Source organism: Diachasmimorpha longicaudata, chromosome 1, assembly GCF_034640455.1.
Source record: "Diachasmimorpha longicaudata isolate KC_UGA_2023 chromosome 1, iyDiaLong2, whole genome shotgun sequence".
Taxonomy (NCBI): domain Eukaryota; kingdom Metazoa; phylum Arthropoda; class Insecta; order Hymenoptera; family Braconidae; genus Diachasmimorpha; species Diachasmimorpha longicaudata.
This window is the reverse complement of record NC_087225.1, coordinates 2740893-2763139: the sequence shown is the minus strand read 5'-3', so window position 1 is coordinate 2763139 and position 22247 is coordinate 2740893. Positions and strand designations below refer to the sequence as shown.

The 22247-nt window shown below is 41.1% G+C and overlaps 2 protein-coding genes across 2 annotated transcripts; both read left to right on the top strand.

Annotated features, from left to right (window-relative positions):
• Positions 1 to 11094: 11094 nt before the first annotated feature.
• On the top strand, positions 11095 to 14568 carry LOC135162530 (uncharacterized). The gene is made up of 3 exons (XM_064121129.1): positions 11095 to 11443; positions 11751 to 12624; positions 14436 to 14568. Exons 1-2 carry the CDS (start codon positions 11227 to 11229, stop codon positions 12617 to 12619), a joined length of 1086 nt encoding a protein of 361 aa, XP_063977199.1. The 5' UTR covers positions 11095 to 11226; the 3' UTR covers positions 12620 to 12624; positions 14436 to 14568.
• A 3932-nt stretch (positions 14569 to 18500) lies between these two features.
• Positions 18501 to 21974, top strand: LOC135162537 (uncharacterized). Its single transcript, XM_064121139.1, has 3 exons — positions 18501 to 18849; positions 19157 to 20030; positions 21842 to 21974. The coding sequence occupies exons 1-2, from the start codon at positions 18633 to 18635 to the stop codon at positions 20023 to 20025; spliced, it is 1086 nt and encodes a 361-aa protein (XP_063977209.1). The 5' UTR covers positions 18501 to 18632; the 3' UTR covers positions 20026 to 20030; positions 21842 to 21974.
• Positions 21975 to 22247: the final 273 nt, after the last annotated feature.

Here is a 22247-nt window from a genome sequence, read left to right as displayed (position 1 = left end):
CTCACGAAAAACTCAATCATAGAGATTGATATTCGTGTCGGATATGATGGCAGATAACTTGAGTACACATTGTCGTAGGCCTATAAAACCGCGTGCAATAGCTTCGTCGCGTCGAACCACATGAGTGAAATGCACGAATTTTGCGTGGGAACGAGTTGTCTTCGAGAAATCCTCTATTATACATATGCGTGTAGTATCGGGAAAATTTTAGAGGTAGTATTATAAAAAATGGGAGTCTATCGAATATGGCAGACAGATGTCTACGGCATTTAAGATATTCTATTAAGATGTAGGATTAAGTTGTGAACCTAGTTTTATGATTTCATTGAAGTAGAGTCCACGCACTCTGACTAATGGCGCCTGGGCCATTAGCTGGCCCACTCCGCCACGTTTGGGGAATTTCACAGAGACGGATAATGACGAACAGGGCCCCATAACGGCGGTGGGGGAAGAGGCCAAGTTGGAGGAATCGGGGGTGCGAAAGGTAATTTTTAAGATTAGCGGTCAGTTGGAAATCGTGGAGTAGAGTAGTTATACGGCAGAACATGGAAGTTTCGGCGACGTCCCCATATGAGGCATTAGACGTACAAGTTTAGATAATTATAAATTCTCGTAGAAGTGTAAACATTTGTATTTGTGGTGAGTCCTGTAATATCAGAAAGACTGTAAATATTTCTTAGAAATTAAAGTGTTACTTAAATAAAATTCTAGCGGCTTTATCCATTGACAAGTATCCCACATGCGTTTTTACGACATCGTGGGAATGACTTTTTTTTGGCTGCACCTAGGCGAAATCTGGCCTCATATTCGGTTTCAGCACGTCGAACAACCATGGAAACTGATGCATCATCGTTTCCTTCGTAACCACAGCTCACGAAAAACTCAATCATAGAAGTTTATTTTCGGGTTCGATATGATGACATATTACGTGAGTACACATTGTCGTATGCCGATAAAACCGCGTTCAATGGCTTCGTCTCGTCGAACTACACGAGTTCAATGCTCGAAGTTTGCGTGGGAACAACTTGTCTTCGAGAAAAAGTCGATTATACATATGCGTTTTTACGACATCGTGGGAATCATTTTCTTTTTGCTGCACCTAGACAAAATCTGGCATCGTATTCGGTTTCAGCACGTCGAATAACCAAGGAAACTGATGCAACATCGTTTTCTTCGCGACCACAGCTCAAGAAAAACTCAATCATAGAAATTGATATTCGTGTCCGATATGATGGCGTATAACTTGAGTACACATTGCCCCAGGCCGATGAAACCGCCTGCAATAGCTTCGTCTCGTCGAACTACACGAGTGCAATGCGTGGAGTTTGCGTGTGAACGATTTGTCTTCGAGAAAAAGTCGATTATACATATGCGTTTTCACGACATCGTGGGAATGACTTTTTTTTGGCTGCACCTAGGTGAAATCTGGCATCATATTCGGTTTCAGCACGTCGAAGAACCAAGGAAACTGATGCAACATCGTTTTTTTCGCGACCACAGCTCACGAAAAACTCAATCATAGAAGTTAATATTCGTGTCCGATATGATGGCATATAACTTGAGTACACATTATCGTAGGCCGATGAAACCGCGTGCAATAGCATCGTTTCGTCGAACTACACGAGTTCAATGCGCAAAGTTTGCGTGTAAACGATTTGTCTCCAAGAAAAAGTCGATTATACATATGCGTTTTCACGACATCGTGGGAATCACTTTTTTTTGGCTGCACCTAGACAAAATCTGGCATCATATTCGGTTTCAGAATGCCGAATAACCAAGGAAACTGATGCGACATCGTTTTCTTCGCCACCACAGCTCACGAAAAACTCAATCATAGAGATTGATATTCGTGTCGGATATGATGGCAGATAACTTGAGTACACATTGTCGTAGGCCTATAAAACCGCGTGCAATAGCTTCGTCGCGTCGAACCACATGAGTGAAATGCACGAATTTTGCGTGGGAACGAGTTGTCTTCGAGAAATCCTCTATTATACATATGCGTGTAGTATCGGGAAAATTTTAGAGGTAGTATTATAAAAAATGGGAGTCTATCGAATATGGCAGACAGATGTCTACGGCATTTAAGATATTCTATTAAGATGTAGGATTAAGTTGTGAACCTAGTTTTATGATTTCATTGAAGTAGAGTCCACGCACTCTGACTAATGGCGCCTGGGCCATTAGCTGGCCCACTCCGCCACGTTTGGGGAATTTCCCAGAGACGGATAATGACGAACAGGGCCCCATAACGGCGGTGGGGGAAGAGGCCAAGTTGGAGGAATCGGGGGTGCCAAAGGTAATTTTTAAGATTAGCGGTCAGTTGGAAATCGTGGAGTAGAGTAGTTATACGGCAGAACATGGAAGTTTCGGCGACGTCCCCATATGAGGCATTAGACGTACAAGTTTAGATAATTATAAATTCTCGTAGAAGTGTAAACATTTGTATTTGTGGTGAGTCTTCTAATATCAGAAAGACTAAATATTTCTTAGAAATTAAAGTGTTACTTAAATAAAATTCTAGCGGCTTTATCCATTGACAAGTATCCCACATGCGTTTTTACGACATCGTGGGAATGACTTTTTTTTGGCTGCACCTAGGCGAAATCTGGCCTCATATTCGGTTTCAGCACGTCGAACAACCATGGAAACTGATGCATCATCGTTTCCTTCGTAACCACAGCTCACGAAAAACTCAATCATAGAAGTTTATTTTCGGGTTCGATATGATGACATATTACGTGAGTACACATTGTCGTATGCCGATAAAACCGCGTTCAATGGCTTCGTCTCGTCGAACTACACGAGTTCAATGCTCGAAGTTTGCGTGGGAACAACTTGTCTTCGAGAAAAAGTCGATTATACATATGCGTTTTTACGACATCGTGGGAATCATTTTCTTTTTGCTGCACCTAGACAAAATCTGGCATCGTATTCGGTTTCAGCACGTCGAATAACCAAGGAAACTGATGCAACATCGTTTTCTTCGCGACCACAGCTCAAGAAAAACTCAATCATAGAAATTGATATTCGTGTCCGATATGATGGCGTATAACTTGAGTACACATTGTCGTAGGCCGATAAAACCGCGTGCAATAGCTTCGTTTCGTCGAACTACACGAGTGCAATGCGCGAAGTTTGCGTGTGAACGATTTGTCTTCGAGAAAAAGTCGATTATACATATGCGTTTTTACGACATCGTGGGAATCACTTTTTTCGGCTGCACCTAGGCGAAATCTGGCATCATATTCGGTTTCAGGACGTCGAATAACCAAGGAAACTGATGCAACATCGTTTTTTTCGCGACCACAGCTCACGAAAAACTCAATCATAGAAGTTAATATTCGTGTCCGATATGATGGCATATAACTTGAGTACACATTATCGTAGGCCGATGAAACCGCGTGCAATAGCATCGTTTCGTCGAACTACACGAGTTCAATGCGCAAAGTTTGCGTGTAAACGATTTGTCTCCAAGAAAAAGTCGATTATACATATGCGTTTTCACGACATCGTGGGAATCACTTTTTTTTGGCTGCACCTAGACAAAATCTGGCATCATATTCGGTTTCAGCACGCCGAATAACCAAGGAAACTGATGCGACATCGTTTTCTTCGCCACCACAGCTCACGAAAAACTCAATCATAGAGATTGATATTCGTGTCGGATATGATGGCAGATAACTTGAGTACACATTGTCGTAGGCCTATAAAACCGCGTGCAATAGCTTCGTCGCGTCGAACCACATGAGTGAAATGCACGAATTTTGCGTGGGAACGAGTTGTCTTCGAGAAATCCTCTATTATACATATGCGTGTAGTATCGGGAAAATTTTAGAGGTAGTATTATAAAAAATGGGAGTCTATCGAATATGGCAGACAGATGTCTACGGCATTTAAGATATTCTATTAAGATGTAGGATTAAGTTGTGAACCTAGTTTTATGATTTCATTGAAGTAGAGTCCACGCACTCTGACTAATGGCGCCTGGGCCATTAGCTGGCCCACTCCGCCACGTTTGGGGAATTTCCCAGAGACGGATAATGACGAACAGGGCCCCATAACGGCGGTGGGGGAAGAGGCCAAGTTGGAGGAATCGGGGGTGCGAAAGGTAATTTTTAAGATTAGCGGTCAGTTGGAAATCGTGGAGTAGAGTAGTTATACGGCAGAACATGGAAGTTTCGGCGACGTCCCCATATGAGGCATTAGACGTACAAGTTTAGATAATTATAAATTCTCGTAGAAGTGTAAACATTTGTATTTGTGGTGAGTCTTCTAATATCAGAAAGACTGTAAATATTTCTTAGAAATTAAAGTGTTACTTAAATAAAATTCTAGCGGCTTTATCCATTGACAAGTATCCCACATGCGTTTTTACGACATCGTGGGAATGACTTTTTTTTGGCTGCACCTAGGCGAAATCTGGCATCATATTCGGTTTCAGCACGTCGAACAACCATGGAAACTGATGCAACATCGTTTTTTTCGCGACCACAGCTCACGAAAAACTCAATCATAGAAGTTAATATTCGTGTCCGATATGATGGCATATAACTTGAGTACACATTATCGTAGGCCGATGAAACCGCGTGCAATAGCATCGTTTCGTCGAACTACACGAGTTCAATGCGCAAAGTTTGCGTCTAAACGATTTGTCTCCAAGAAAAAGTCGATTATACATATGCGTTTTCACGACATCGTGGGAATCACTTTTTTTTGGCTGCACCTAGACAAAATCTGGCATCATATTCGGTTTCAGCACGCCGAATAACCAAGGAAACTGATGCGACATCGTTTTCTTCGCCACCACAGCTCACGAAAAACTCAATCATAGAGATTGATATTCGGGTTCGATATGACGGCATATAACATGAGTACACATTGTCGTAGGCCTATAAAACCGCGTGCAATAGCTTCGTCGCGTCGAACCACATGAGTGAAATGCACGAATTTTGCGTGGGAACGAGTTGTCTTCGAGAAATCCTCTATTATACATATGCGTGTAGTATCGGGAAAATTTTAGAGGTAGTATTATAAAAAATGGGAGTCTATCGAATATGGCAGACAGATGTCTACGGCATTTAAGATATTCTATTAAGATGTAGGATTAAGTTGTGAACCTAGTTTTATGATTTCATTGAAGTAGAGTCCACGCACTCTGACTAATGGCGCCTGGGCCATTAGCTGGCCCACTCCGCCACGTTTGGGGAATTTCCCAGAGACGGATAATGACGAACAGGGCCCCATAACGGCGGTGGGGGAAGAGGCCAAGTTGGAGGAATCGGGGGTGCGAAAGGTAATTTTTAAGATTAGCGGTCAGTTGGAAATCGTGGAGTAGAGTAGTTATACGGCAAAACATGGAAGTTTCGGCGACGTCCCCATATGAGGCATTAGACGTACAAGTTTAGATAATTATAAATTCTCGTAGAAGTATAAACATTTGTATTCGTGGTGAGTCTTCTAATATCAGAAAGACTGTAAATATTTCTTAGAAATTAAAGTGTTACTTAAATAAAATTCTAGCGGCTTTATCCATTGACAAGTATCCCACATGCGTTTTTACGACATCGTGGGAATGACTTTTTTTTGGCTGCACCTAGGCGAAATCTGGCATCATATTCGGTTTCAGCACGTCGAACAACCATGGAAACTGATGCATCATCGTTTCCTTCGTAACCACAGCACACGAAAAACTCAATCATAGATGTTTATTTTCGGGTTCGATATGATGGCATATTACGTGAGTACACATTGTCGTATGCCGATAAAACCGCGTTCAATGGCTTCGTCTCGTCGAACTACACGAGTTCAATGCTCGAAGTTTGCGTGGGAACAACTTGTCTTCGAGAAAAAGTCGATTATACATATGCGTTTTCACGACATCGTGGGAATCACTTTTTTTTGGCTGCACCTAGACAAAATCTGGCATCATATTCGGTTTCAGCACGCCGAATAACCAAGGAAACTGATGCGACATCGTTTTCTTCGCCACCACAGCTCACGAAAAACTCAATCATAGAGATTGATATTCGTGTCGGATATGATGGCAGATAACTTGAGTACACATTGTCGTAGGCCTATAAAACCGCGTGCAATAGCTTCGTCGCGTCGAACCACATGAGTGAAATGCACGAATTTTGCGTGGGAACGAGTTGTCTTCGAGAAATCCTCTATTATACATATGCGTGTAGTATCGGGAAAATTTTAGAGGTAGTATTATAAAAAATGGGAGTCTATCGAATATGGCAGACAGATGTCTACGGCATTTAAGATATTCTATTAAGATGTAGGATTAAGTTGTGAACCTAGTTTTATGATTTCATTGAAGTAGAGTCCACGCACTCTGACTAATGGCGCCTGGGCCATTAGCTGGCCCACTCCGCCACGTTTGGGGAATTTCACAGAGACGGATAATGACGAACAGGGCCCCATAACGGCGGTGGGGGAAGAGGCCAAGTTGGAGGAATCGGGGGTGCGAAAGGTAATTTTTAAGATTAGCGGTCAGTTGGAAATCGTGGAGTAGAGTAGTTATACGGCAGAACATGGAAGTTTCGGCGACGTCCCCATATGAGGCATTAGACGTACAAGTTTAGATAATTATAAATTCTCGTAGAAGTGTAAACATTTGTATTTGTGGTGAGTCCTGTAATATCAGAAAGACTGTAAATATTTCTTAGAAATTAAAGTGTTACTTAAATAAAATTCTAGCGGCTTTATCCATTGACAAGTATCCCACATGCGTTTTTACGACATCGTGGGAATGACTTTTTTTTGGCTGCACCTAGGCGAAATCTGGCCTCATATTCGGTTTCAGCACGTCGAACAACCATGGAAACTGATGCATCATCGTTTCCTTCGTAACCACAGCTCACGAAAAACTCAATCATAGAAGTTTATTTTCGGGTTCGATATGATGACATATTACGTGAGTACACATTGTCGTATGCCGATAAAACCGCGTTCAATGGCTTCGTCTCGTCGAACTACACGAGTTCAATGCTCGAAGTTTGCGTGGGAACAACTTGTCTTCGAGAAAAAGTCGATTATACATATGCGTTTTTACGACATCGTGGGAATCATTTTCTTTTTGCTGCACCTAGACAAAATCTGGCATCGTATTCGGTTTCAGCACGTCGAATAACCAAGGAAACTGATGCAACATCGTTTTCTTCGCGACCACAGCTCAAGAAAAACTCAATCATAGAAATTGATATTCGTGTCCGATATGATGGCGTATAACTTGAGTACACATTGCCCCAGGCCGATGAAACCGCCTGCAATAGCTTCGTCTCGTCGAACTACACGAGTGCAATGCGTGGAGTTTGCGTGTGAACGATTTGTCTTCGAGAAAAAGTCGATTATACATATGCGTTTTCACGACATCGTGGGAATGACTTTTTTTTGGCTGCACCTAGGTGAAATCTGGCATCATATTCGGTTTCAGCACGTCGAAGAACCAAGGAAACTGATGCAACATCGTTTTTTTCGCGACCACAGCTCACGAAAAACTCAATCATAGAAGTTAATATTCGTGTCCGATATGATGGCATATAACTTGAGTACACATTATCGTAGGCCGATGAAACCGCGTGCAATAGCATCGTTTCGTCGAACTACACGAGTTCAATGCGCAAAGTTTGCGTGTAAACGATTTGTCTCCAAGAAAAAGTCGATTATACATATGCGTTTTCACGACATCGTGGGAATCACTTTTTTTTGGCTGCACCTAGACAAAATCTGGCATCATATTCGGTTTCAGAATGCCGAATAACCAAGGAAACTGATGCGACATCGTTTTCTTCGCCACCACAGCTCACGAAAAACTCAATCATAGAGATTGATATTCGTGTCGGATATGATGGCAGATAACTTGAGTACACATTGTCGTAGGCCTATAAAACCGCGTGCAATAGCTTCGTCGCGTCGAACCACATGAGTGAAATGCACGAATTTTGCGTGGGAACGAGTTGTCTTCGAGAAATCCTCTATTATACATATGCGTGTAGTATCGGGAAAATTTTAGAGGTAGTATTATAAAAAATGGGAGTCTATCGAATATGGCAGACAGATGTCTACGGCATTTAAGATATTCTATTAAGATGTAGGATTAAGTTGTGAACCTAGTTTTATGATTTCATTGAAGTAGAGTCCACGCACTCTGACTAATGGCGCCTGGGCCATTAGCTGGCCCACTCCGCCACGTTTGGGGAATTTCCCAGAGACGGATAATGACGAACAGGGCCCCATAACGGCGGTGGGGGAAGAGGCCAAGTTGGAGGAATCGGGGGTGCCAAAGGTAATTTTTAAGATTAGCGGTCAGTTGGAAATCGTGGAGTAGAGTAGTTATACGGCAGAACATGGAAGTTTCGGCGACGTCCCCATATGAGGCATTAGACGTACAAGTTTAGATAATTATAAATTCTCGTAGAAGTGTAAACATTTGTATTTGTGGTGAGTCTTCTAATATCAGAAAGACTAAATATTTCTTAGAAATTAAAGTGTTACTTAAATAAAATTCTAGCGGCTTTATCCATTGACAAGTATCCCACATGCGTTTTTACGACATCGTGGGAATGACTTTTTTTTGGCTGCACCTAGGCGAAATCTGGCCTCATATTCGGTTTCAGCACGTCGAACAACCATGGAAACTGATGCATCATCGTTTCCTTCGTAACCACAGCTCACGAAAAACTCAATCATAGAAGTTTATTTTCGGGTTCGATATGATGACATATTACGTGAGTACACATTGTCGTATGCCGATAAAACCGCGTTCAATGGCTTCGTCTCGTCGAACTACACGAGTTCAATGCTCGAAGTTTGCGTGGGAACAACTTGTCTTCGAGAAAAAGTCGATTATACATATGCGTTTTTACGACATCGTGGGAATCATTTTCTTTTTGCTGCACCTAGACAAAATCTGGCATCGTATTCGGTTTCAGCACGTCGAATAACCAAGGAAACTGATGCAACATCGTTTTCTTCGCGACCACAGCTCAAGAAAAACTCAATCATAGAAATTGATATTCGTGTCCGATATGATGGCGTATAACTTGAGTACACATTGTCGTAGGCCGATAAAACCGCGTGCAATAGCTTCGTTTCGTCGAACTACACGAGTGCAATGCGCGAAGTTTGCGTGTGAACGATTTGTCTTCGAGAAAAAGTCGATTATACATATGCGTTTTTACGACATCGTGGGAATCACTTTTTTCGGCTGCACCTAGGCGAAATCTGGCATCATATTCGGTTTCAGGACGTCGAATAACCAAGGAAACTGATGCAACATCGTTTTTTTCGCGACCACAGCTCACGAAAAACTCAATCATAGAAGTTAATATTCGTGTCCGATATGATGGCATATAACTTGAGTACACATTATCGTAGGCCGATGAAACCGCGTGCAATAGCATCGTTTCGTCGAACTACACGAGTTCAATGCGCAAAGTTTGCGTGTAAACGATTTGTCTCCAAGAAAAAGTCGATTATACATATGCGTTTTCACGACATCGTGGGAATCACTTTTTTTTGGCTGCACCTAGACAAAATCTGGCATCATATTCGGTTTCAGCACGCCGAATAACCAAGGAAACTGATGCGACATCGTTTTCTTCGCCACCACAGCTCACGAAAAACTCAATCATAGAGATTGATATTCGTGTCGGATATGATGGCAGATAACTTGAGTACACATTGTCGTAGGCCTATAAAACCGCGTGCAATAGCTTCGTCGCGTCGAACCACATGAGTGAAATGCACGAATTTTGCGTGGGAACGAGTTGTCTTCGAGAAATCCTCTATTATACATATGCGTGTAGTATCGGGAAAATTTTAGAGGTAGTATTATAAAAAATGGGAGTCTATCGAATATGGCAGACAGATGTCTACGGCATTTAAGATATTCTATTAAGATGTAGGATTAAGTTGTGAACCTAGTTTTATGATTTCATTGAAGTAGAGTCCACGCACTCTGACTAATGGCGCCTGGGCCATTAGCTGGCCCACTCCGCCACGTTTGGGGAATTTCCCAGAGACGGATAATGACGAACAGGGCCCCATAACGGCGGTGGGGGAAGAGGCCAAGTTGGAGGAATCGGGGGTGCGAAAGGTAATTTTTAAGATTAGCGGTCAGTTGGAAATCGTGGAGTAGAGTAGTTATACGGCAGAACATGGAAGTTTCGGCGACGTCCCCATATGAGGCATTAGACGTACAAGTTTAGATAATTATAAATTCTCGTAGAAGTGTAAACATTTGTATTTGTGGTGAGTCTTCTAATATCAGAAAGACTGTAAATATTTCTTAGAAATTAAAGTGTTACTTAAATAAAATTCTAGCGGCTTTATCCATTGACAAGTATCCCACATGCGTTTTTACGACATCGTGGGAATGACTTTTTTTTGGCTGCACCTAGGCGAAATCTGGCCTCATATTCGGTTTCAGCACGTCGAACAACCATGGAAACTGATGCATCATCGTTTCCTTCGTAACCACAGCTCACGAAAAACTCAATCATAGAAGTTTATTTTCGGGTTCGATATGATGACATATTACGTAAGTACACATTGTCGTATGCCGATAAAACCGCGTTCAATGGCTTCGTCTCGTCGAACTACACGAGTTCAATGCTCGAAGTTTGCGTGGGAACAACTTGTCTTCGAGAAAAAGTCGATTATACATATGCGTTTTTACGACATCGTGGGAATCATTTTCTTTTTGCTGCACCTAGACAAAATCTGGCATCGTATTCGGTTTCAGCACGTCGAATAACCAAGGAAACTGATGCAACATCGTTTTCTTCGCGACCACAGCTCAAGAAAAACTCAATCATAGAAATTGATATTCGTGTCCGATATGATGGCGTATAACTTGAGTACACATTGCCCCAGGCCGATGAAACCGCGTGCAATAGCTTCGTCTCGTCGAACTAGACGAGTGCAATGCGTGGAGTTTGCGTGTGAACGATTTGTCTTCGAGAAAAAGTCGATTATATTGCAAGTCTCGTTCTCAATGATAATTATTGTAGTCATGCTTGTCATGCTTAATATCACAACGTTCAACGCTAAAAATTTTATATTTTGGCGCCATCCGCCATTTTATCCCTATATTTCATCCTCCACCACCTTCATATTGTTTTGTTGTGCCGAAGTATCGACACGTTCATCGTTAACTCTTCACATCGTTTTATTAAACTAAACATAAAAAACAACGTTTTATTCTACTGGAATATGCCAGAGCATAAAAAGAAAAGGTCGAGGTCCAGGTCACGGTCATCAGATCGTCGACATAAAAGACGCAAAGTCGACCAAATGCAGCTACAATTGGATAACCTCACAAAGGCGGTTGAGGGCTTGGTCCGAGCCCAAAACAACCAACCTCAAGCTTTGCCACCAAATAATGGGGCCCAGCTACCTAATATTGAGGTTTCAAATACTAAGATTGCTGGTAAGTAAATTCCATACGAGTTTTTTCCTTAGGAAAAGGTATTGCCCATTTATTCCATACGAAATTTGGGAGTCAGTGTCCATACGAGACTGACATGCACAACAAGTGCTCTAATACCTTTCCATAGTATTTTTAAAAAATACGAGTTTTTTCCTGAGTAAAAGGTATTGCCCATTTATTCCATACGAAATTTGGGAGTCAGTGTCCATACGAGACTGACATGCACAACAAGTGCTCCAATACCTTCCCATAGTCCTTCTTCTTCTCTGCTCGCCTCTCCATGTCGTTTTTTGTCTAAAAATTACAGACAACAAAGAGGATAAAGAGAATATCCCGGAAGCTGCGAACACCAACTCTGAAACGAACATGAGAGATGACCTCAAGGGTCCAGCGACAGATTTTTCCCTAGACGCAACGGACAAGGATAACATCCTTAAAGTTTTGGGAGTAGACTTGAATGAGTCAAAATTTAAAAAAGTCAAATTTCACGCCGAATTGAAAAATACCTGGTCCAAATGGGTGAAGCAGGGACTCCCGGAGAAAAACAAGACTGAAATTCTAGAGTCATACAACCGAAAAGGGGATCTGTTCACAGAGGCTCCCAAGGTGAATTTGGAGATACTCCCTCTTCTCTCTGATGTGGCAAAAAAGCGTGACCAACATTTTTCAGAGACACAAAATTGTATCGGTTCAGCGTTGATTGCACTAGGCGGCGCAATTTCCATGCTCATCGACCCCCCAGATGATGGACTAGATGAAGACATCTTTACCGATTACTTGAGCCAGGCGGGACAGCTATTAACAGACGTATTCTTTCAGCAGTCTGTAGCTCGGAAATCATTCATCACCCCTCAACTCAATAAATCAATAAAACCGGCGGTTGAGGCGATGATTTCTGACGAATGGCTCTATGGGAATGATTTAAAAGATAAAGTGAAGGATGTCAAAGAAATCGCCAAAGCTTGCGAACAGATTAAGGAGAAACCCCAGCCTAAAACTATCATGAGATCACAGGTCCAGGGAAACTCGAGGTACCCGTCTACGAACTCTCGTCAGACGGGGTACCATCAGAAATCTCGGAAGTTCCTATTCAAGAAGAGGTCGAATCAAGGTGCATCCTCCAGCTCAGCCAAGATGAGCTCTCGGACGACAACCCAATCTTCATCAAAGAAGTAACGCAGGTACGGAAACCAGCTGGACGCCTGAGTTTCTTTATAGACAACTGGCGAAAAATCACCTCGGATAAATATATTTTGAGTTATCTGGAAGGATATCGAATTCCATTTACTCATAAACCCTATCAGTTGAATCCTCCAAAGGCACATGTCTTTTCTAATGAAGAAATGGAACAGTTGCGAATAGAAATTGATAAATTATTATCAAAAGGGGCCATTGAAGAATGTACTCCGTGTGAGGATCAATTCATCTCTTCTTACTTTCTTGTCCCAAAACCTGACGGATCGTATCGTTTTATTTTCAATTTAAAAAACTTGAACAAATTCATTGTTGCTCCGCATTTTAAACTTGAAGATATCAGGGCCGCTATGAATCTCTTATCACCCAACGATTTTATGGGAACGGTGGATCTTCAAGATGCCTACTTTGTAGTACCCATGTATAAACACCACAGAAAATTTCTCAGGTTTGAATTTGAAGGAACACATTTTGAGTTCACGTGCCTCCCATTCGGACTTTGCACTAGTCCCTACATTTTCACCAAAATAATGAAACCTGTAGTCAATGTATTGAGATCGAAAGGTTTTTTATTAGTACTGTATCTAGATGATTTTTTATTTATGAACAGTGCAAAAGACACATGCGAACTGCAAATATCTAAAGCATCGAAATTTCTGGAAGATTTAGGTTTCTTGATAAATTGGGAAAAAAGTTCTGTGATTGGAAAACAAAAATGCAAATACTTAGGTTTCGTGATTGACTCAGTAGATTATTCACTAAATTTAACTGACAAAAAGATGAAACAAATATCTCTTTTAGCTTCTTCTTTCCACGTAGGAAAAAGTTACAAAATTCGTGATTTTGCCAAATTTTTAGGAGTGATAACCGCAGCTTGCCCCGCTGTAGGTTATGGTTTCATCCACTGCAAGATCCTAGAGCGACAGAAATTTCTAGCCCTAAAATTTAATGGTGGGGATTATGACGCAAGTTTATACATAAGGGATTGTATGCTTAACGATCTTAATTGGTGGAAACAGAACGCCCACATTGGCCGCAATCCAATTAGAAAAAATAATTTCAGCATAGAAATTTTCTCAGATGCTTCATTGTCAGGTTGGGGGTGTTATTGCAATAATGTATCTGCTCACGGTTTTTGGGATGAGGAAGAAAAGAATAAGCATATAAATTACCTGGAATTGCTCGCCGCCTTTTACGCATTAAAATGTTTTGCGTTCGATTTATCTAAGTGCGAAATTTTGCTCCGACTGGACAATACAACCGCAATTTCGTATATAAACAGAGCGGGCGGTGTACAATTCCCACATTTAAGTAATTTAGCTAGAAGTATTTGGGAGTGGTGCGAATTAAGAAATCTGTGGATAAAGGCCTCATACATTAGTTCAGCGAGTAATAGTGATGCTGATAAAGCTTCACGCATTGTAAGGGTCGAAACTGAATGGGAAATTTCTCAATCTTATTTTGAGATAATTGAAAAACGTTTCGGTTGTTTTTCAGTAGATTTATTCGCTTCCAGAATTAATAAAAAATGTAAAAAATTTTTCTCTCGTTTTCCGGATCCTGAAGCCCATTCAGTTGACGCCTTCACTGTCGACTGGAACAGTGAGTTCTTTTATGCATTCCCTCCATTTTCAATGATTCTCCGCACATTGAGAAAAATTCTAAATGACAAAGCCACAGGTGTACTTGTAGTACCATTATGGCCAACGCAGCCATGGTATCCTCTTTTCCAATCTCTTCTTACTGAATTACCTATAACTTTCTCACCTGATAACTGCTTATTAAAATCTCCTTATAGGAACGAGATACACCCATTGGCATCCCGCCTTTCCCTGGTGGCAGGGAAATTGTCCGGTCAGCGTTCTTAAAGAAAGGAGTACCGGAAGACTCCCTAGATGTTATGGTCAACTCCGTCACTAACTCAACTCTCAAGCAATATAATTGCAGTCTCAAGCACTGGTGGGACTATGTACACAAAAATAATCTGGACATTCATGACACAAATTCTTCAGAAATTATTGCATTTTTGACATTTAAACTCCGCATGGGAGCTAGTTATAGTACTCTGAACACGGCGCGATCGGCAATTTCTCTGATTTCGATTTCTGATAATAATAAGGATGGCTTAATTTCACGTTTTATGAAAGGTGTCTTCAAACAAAAACCGACCACGCCAAGATACACTACAACTTGGGATGTCACACCGGTCCTGGAGTATTTGAATAAATTATATCCTCTGAAGGACCTAAAACTGAAAGATGCCGCTGAAAAGGTGATAACATTGCTAGCTCTGACAACAGCGCAGAGATTTCAAACCCTAAGTGTCATAAATATTGACAATATTTCAATTTCTGATACTAGCATAAGTATCAAAATTACAGACCCTCTCAAAACGTCATGTCCAAGATCTTTTCAGCCTGACTTGATCCTACCTTTCTTCCGAGAGAAACCAGGACTGTGTGTGGCATCTGCTATTTTAGATTATATCGATATTACAAAAGAATTACGAGATCCAGAAATGAAAAAGTTATTTATTACAACTAAAAAGCCATTCACAGAAGTATGTACACAAACTTTAGGTCATTGGGTCAAATCTCTTTTAGGCAAAGCAGGGATTGACACTAAAATATTCTCTGCTTATAGCACCAAACACGCTGCAGTGTCTGCTGCTCATCAAAGAGGCGTTGACATAGCTGTTATTAGGCGTACTGCTGGATGGTCCACCGGGTCTGAGATGTTTTCCAAGTTTTATAATAGACCCATCCAGCCCCGCAATGACCAATTTGCTTGTACAATTTTGGGTAAAAAATTTTTAGGCTTGAAAAATAAATAATGTCATTCTCTAAAAGTGCATTATCTCGAATTATCACAGCCTTTAAAACCCTACAATAATTATCATTGAGAACGAGACTTGCAATATAATTGAAAGATCAAACGAGCCCGCGGAAGGCGGGCGAAGTTTGATCAAAATTATATGAAAAGTCTCGTTCGAAGATGATAATTCTCCCACCCGGAATTATTCCCAAAAAAAAAAAAAAAAAAAAAAAAAAAAAAAACATCTTCCCATTATCATCTTCAGATTACCGTGATAATCCGGAAAATCGTTACGCCAAAACAATATGAAGGTGGTGGAGGATGAAATATAGGGATAAAATGGCGGATGGCGCCAAAATATAAAATTTTTAGCGTTGAACGTTGTGATATTAAGCATGACAAGCATGACTACAATAATTATCATCTTCGAACGAGACTTTTCATATAATTTTGATCAAACTTCGCCCGCCTTCGGCGGGCTCGTTTGATCTTTCAATTATACATATGCGTTTTCACGACATCGTGGGAATGACTTTTTTTTGGCTGCACCTAGGTGAAATCTGGCATCATATTCGGTTTCAGCACGTCGAAGAACCATGGAAACTGATGCATCATCGTTTCCTTCGTAACCACAGCTCACGAAAAACTCAATCATAGAAGTTTATTTTCGGGTTCGATATGATGGCAGATTACGTGAGTACACATTGTCGTATGCCGATAAAACCGCGTTCAATGGCTTCGTCTCGTCCAACTACACGAGTTCAACGGTCGAAGTTTGCGTGGGAACAACTTGTCTTCGAGAAAAAGTCCATTATACATATGTGTTTTTACGACATCGTGGGAATCATTTTTTTTGGCTGCACCTGGACGAAATCTGGCGTCATATTCGGTTTCAGCACGTCGAAGAACCATGGAAACTGATGCATCATCGTTTCCTTCGCAACCACAGCTCACGAAAAACTCAATCATAGAAGTTAATATTCGTGTCCGATAGGATGGCATATAACTTGAGTACACATTGTCGTAGGCCGATAAAACCGCGTGCAATAGCTTCGTTTCGTCGAACTACACGAGTGCAATGCGCGAAGTTTGCGTGTGAACGATTTGTCTTCGAGAAAAAGTCGATTATACATATGCGTTTTTACGACATCGTGGGAATCACTTTTTTTCGGCTGCACCTAGGCGAAATCTGGCATCATATTCGGTTTCAGGACGTCGAATAACCAAGGAAACTGATGCAACATCGTTTTTTTCGCGACCACAGCTCACGAAAAACTCAATCATAGAAGTTAATATTCGTGTCCGATATGATGGCATATAACTTGAGTACACATTATCGTAGGCCGATGAAACCGCGTGCAATAGCATCGTTTCGTCGAACTACACGAGTTCAATGCGCAAAGTTTGCGTGTAAACGATTTGTCTCCAAGAAAAAGTCGATTATACATATGCGTTTTCACGACATCGTGGGAATGACTTTTTTTTGGCTGCACCTAGGTGAAATCTGGCATCATATTCGGTTTCAGCACGTCGAAGAACCATGGAAACTGATGCATCATCGTTTCCTTCGTAACCACAGCTCACGAAAAACTCAATCATAGAAGTTTATTTTCGGGTTCGATATGATGGCAGATAACTTGAGTACACATTGTCGTAGGCCTATAAAACCGCGTGCAATAGCTTCGTCGCGTCGAACCACATGAGTGAAATGCACGAATTTTGCGTGGGAACGAGTTGTCTTCGAGAAATCCTCTATTATACATATGCGTGTAGTATCGGGAAAATTTTAGAGGTAGTATTATAAAAAATGGGAGTCTATCGAATATGGCAGACAGATGTCTACGGCATTTAAGATATTCTATTAAGATGTAGGATTAAGTTGTGAACCTAGTTTTATGATTTCATTGAAGTAGAGTCCACGCACTCTGACTAATGGCGCCTGGGCCATTAGCTGGCCCACTCCGCCACGTTTGGGGAATTTCCCAGAGACGGATAATGACGAACAGGGCCCCATAACGGCGGTGGGGGAAGAGGCCAAGTTGGAGGAATCGGGGGTGCGAAAGGTAATTTTTAAGATTAGCGGTCAGTTGGAAATCGTGGAGTAGAGTAGTTATACGGCAGAACATGGAAGTTTCGGCGACGTCCCCATATGAGGCATTAGACGTACAAGTTTAGATAATTATAAATTCTCGTAGAAGTGTAAACATTTGTATTTGTGGTGAGTCTTCTAATATCAGAAAGACTGTAAATATTTCTTAGAAATTAAAGTGTTACTTAAATAAAATTCTAGCGGCTTTATCCATTGACAAGTATCCCACATGCGTTTTTACGACATCGTGGGAATGACTTTTTTTTGGCTGCACCTAGGCGAAATCTGGCCTCATATTCGGTTTCAGCACGTCGAACAACCATGGAAACTGATGCATCATCGTTTCCTTCGTAACCACAGCTCACGAAAAACTCAATCATAGAAGTTTATTTTCGGGTTCGATATGATGACATATTACGTAAGTACACATTGTCGTATGCCGATAAAACCGCGTTCAATGGCTTCGTCTCGTCGAACTACACGAGTTCAATGCTCGAAGTTTGCGTGGGAACAACTTGTCTTCGAGAAAAAGTCGATTATACATATGCGTTTTTACGACATCGTGGGAATCATTTTCTTTTTGCTGCACCTAGACAAAATCTGGCATCGTATTCGGTTTCAGCACGTCGAATAACCAAGGAAACTGATGCAACATCGTTTTCTTCGCGACCACAGCTCAAGAAAAACTCAATCATAGAAATTGATATTCGTGTCCGATATGATGGCGTATAACTTGAGTACACATTGCCCCAGGCCGATGAAACCGCGTGCAATAGCTTCGTCTCGTCGAACTAGACGAGTGCAATGCGTGGAGTTTGCGTGTGAACGATTTGTCTTCGAGAAAAAGTCGATTATATTGCAAGTCTCGTTCTCAATGATAATTATTGTAGTCATGCTTGTCATGCTTAATATCACAACGTTCAACGCTAAAAATTTTATATTTTGGCGCCATCCGCCATTTTATCCCTATATTTCATCCTCCACCACCTTCATATTGTTTTGTTGTGCCGAAGTATCGACACGTTCATCGTTAACTCTTCACATCGTTTTATTAAACTAAACATAAAAAACAACGTTTTATTCTACTGGAATATGCCAGAGCATAAAAAGAAAAGGTCGAGGTCCAGGTCACGGTCATCAGATCGTCGACATAAAAGACGCAAAGTCGACCAAATGCAGCTACAATTGGATAACCTCACAAAGGCGGTTGAGGGCTTGGTCCGAGCCCAAAACAACCAACCTCAAGCTTTGCCACCAAATAATGGGGCCCAGCTACCTAATATTGAGGTTTCAAATACTAAGATTGCTGGTAAGTAAATTCCATACGAGTTTTTTCCTTAGGAAAAGGTATTGCCCATTTATTCCATACGAAATTTGGGAGTCAGTGTCCATACGAGACTGACATGCACAACAAGTGCTCTAATACCTTTCCATAGTATTTTTAAAAAATACGAGTTTTTTCCTGAGTAAAAGGTATTGCCCATTTATTCCATACGAAATTTGGGAGTCAGTGTCCATACGAGACTGACATGCACAACAAGTGCTCCAATACCTTCCCATAGTCCTTCTTCTTCTCTGCTCGCCTCTCCATGTCGTTTTTTGTCTAAAAATTACAGACAACAAAGAGGATAAAGAGAATATCCCGGAAGCTGCGAACACCAACTCTGAAACGAACATGAGAGATGACCTCAAGGGTCCAGCGACAGATTTTTCCCTAGACGCAACGGACAAGGATAACATCCTTAAAGTTTTGGGAGTAGACTTGAATGAGTCAAAATTTAAAAAAGTCAAATTTCACGCCGAATTGAAAAATACCTGGTCCAAATGGGTGAAGCAGGGACTCCCGGAGAAAAACAAGACTGAAATTCTAGAGTCATACAACCGAAAAGGGGATCTGTTCACAGAGGCTCCCAAGGTGAATTTGGAGATACTCCCTCTTCTCTCTGATGTGGCAAAAAAGCGTGACCAACATTTTTCAGAGACACAAAATTGTATCGGTTCAGCGTTGATTGCACTAGGCGGCGCAATTTCCATGCTCATCGACCCCCCAGATGATGGACTAGATGAAGACATCTTTACCGATTACTTGAGCCAGGCGGGACAGCTATTAACAGACGTATTCTTTCAGCAGTCTGTAGCTCGGAAATCATTCATCACCCCTCAACTCAATAAATCAATAAAACCGGCGGTTGAGGCGATGATTTCTGACGAATGGCTCTATGGGAATGATTTAAAAGATAAAGTGAAGGATGTCAAAGAAATCGCCAAAGCTTGCGAACAGATTAAGGAGAAACCCCAGCCTAAAACTATCATGAGATCACAGGTCCAGGGAAACTCGAGGTACCCGTCTACGAACTCTCGTCAGACGGGGTACCATCAGAAATCTCGGAAGTTCCTATTCAAGAAGAGGTCGAATCAAGGTGCATCCTCCAGCTCAGCCAAGATGAGCTCTCGGACGACAACCCAATCTTCATCAAAGAAGTAACGCAGGTACGGAAACCAGCTGGACGCCTGAGTTTCTTTATAGACAACTGGCGAAAAATCACCTCGGATAAATATATTTTGAGTTATCTGGAAGGATATCGAATTCCATTTACTCATAAACCCTATCAGTTGAATCCTCCAAAGGCACATGTCTTTTCTAATGAAGAAATGGAACAGTTGCGAATAGAAATTGATAAATTATTATCAAAAGGGGCCATTGAAGAATGTACTCCGTGTGAGGATCAATTCATCTCTTCTTACTTTCTTGTCCCAAAACCTGACGGATCGTATCGTTTTATTTTCAATTTAAAAAACTTGAACAAATTCATTGTTGCTCCGCATTTTAAACTTGAAGATATCAGGGCCGCTATGAATCTCTTATCACCCAACGATTTTATGGGAACGGTGGATCTTCAAGATGCCTACTTTGTAGTACCCATGTATAAACACCACAGAAAATTTCTCAGGTTTGAATTTGAAGGAACACATTTTGAGTTCACGTGCCTCCCATTCGGACTTTGCACTAGTCCCTACATTTTCACCAAAATAATGAAACCTGTAGTCAATGTATTGAGATCGAAAGGTTTTTTATTAGTACTGTATCTAGATGATTTTTTATTTATGAACAGTGCAAAAGACACATGCGAACTGCAAATATCTAAAGCATCGAAATTTCTGGAAGATTTAGGTTTCTTGATAAATTGGGAAAAAAGTTCTGTGATTGGAAAACAAAAATGCAAATACTTAGGTTTCGTGATTGACTCAGTAGATTATTCACTAAATTTAACTGACAAAAAGATGAAACAAATATCTCTTTTAGCTTCTTCTTTCCACGTAGGAAAAAGTTACAAAATTCGTGATTTTGCCAAATTTTTAGGAGTGATAACCGCAGCTTGCCCCGCTGTAGGTTATGGTTTCATCCACTGCAAGATCCTAGAGCGACAGAAATTTCTAGCCCTAAAATTTAATGGTGGGGATTATGACGCAAGTTTATACATAAGGGATTGTATGCTTAACGATCTTAATTGGTGGAAACAGAACGCCCACATTGGCCGCAATCCAATTAGAAAAAATAATTTCAGCATAGAAATTTTCTCAGATGCTTCATTGTCAGGTTGGGGGTGTTATTGCAATAATGTATCTGCTCACGGTTTTTGGGATGAGGAAGAAAAGAATAAGCATATAAATTACCTGGAATTGCTCGCCGCCTTTTACGCATTAAAATGTTTTGCGTTCGATTTATCTAAGTGCGAAATTTTGCTCCGACTGGACAATACAACCGCAATTTCGTATATAAACAGAGCGGGCGGTGTACAATTCCCACATTTAAGTAATTTAGCTAGAAGTATTTGGGAGTGGTGCGAATTAAGAAATCTGTGGATAAAGGCCTCATACATTAGTTCAGCGAGTAATAGTGATGCTGATAAAGCTTCACGCATTGTAAGGGTCGAAACTGAATGGGAAATTTCTCAATCTTATTTTGAGATAATTGAAAAACGTTTCGGTTGTTTTTCAGTAGATTTATTCGCTTCCAGAATTAATAAAAAATGTAAAAAATTTTTCTCTCGTTTTCCGGATCCTGAAGCCCATTCAGTTGACGCCTTCACTGTCGACTGGAACAGTGAGTTCTTTTATGCATTCCCTCCATTTTCAATGATTCTCCGCACATTGAGAAAAATTCTAAATGACAAAGCCACAGGTGTACTTGTAGTACCATTATGGCCAACGCAGCCATGGTATCCTCTTTTCCAATCTCTTCTTACTGAATTACCTATAACTTTCTCACCTGATAACTGCTTATTAAAATCTCCTTATAGGAACGAGATACACCCATTGGCATCCCGCCTTTCCCTGGTGGCAGGGAAATTGTCCGGTCAGCGTTCTTAAAGAAAGGAGTACCGGAAGACTCCCTAGATGTTATGGTCAACTCCGTCACTAACTCAACTCTCAAGCAATATAATTGCAGTCTCAAGCACTGGTGGGACTATGTACACAAAAATAATCTGGACATTCATGACACAAATTCTTCAGAAATTATTGCATTTTTGACATTTAAACTCCGCATGGGAGCTAGTTATAGTACTCTGAACACGGCGCGATCGGCAATTTCTCTGATTTCGATTTCTGATAATAATAAGGATGGCTTAATTTCACGTTTTATGAAAGGTGTCTTCAAACAAAAACCGACCACGCCAAGATACACTACAACTTGGGATGTCACAC

Excerpts from the sequence above, each read along its gene's own strand:
- LOC135162530 (XM_064121129.1), top strand. The coding sequence starts at position 11,227 with ATGCCAGAGCATAAAAAGAAAAGGTCGAGGTCCAGGTCACGGTCATCA. Across the intron at positions 11,444-11,750 it reads TTCAAATACTAAGATTGCTG|ACAACAAAGAGGATAAAGAG; the intron begins GTAAGTAAATTC and ends TAAAAATTACAG.
- LOC135162537 (XM_064121139.1), top strand. The coding sequence starts at position 18,633 with ATGCCAGAGCATAAAAAGAAAAGGTCGAGGTCCAGGTCACGGTCATCA. Across the intron at positions 18,850-19,156 it reads TTCAAATACTAAGATTGCTG|ACAACAAAGAGGATAAAGAG; the intron begins GTAAGTAAATTC and ends TAAAAATTACAG.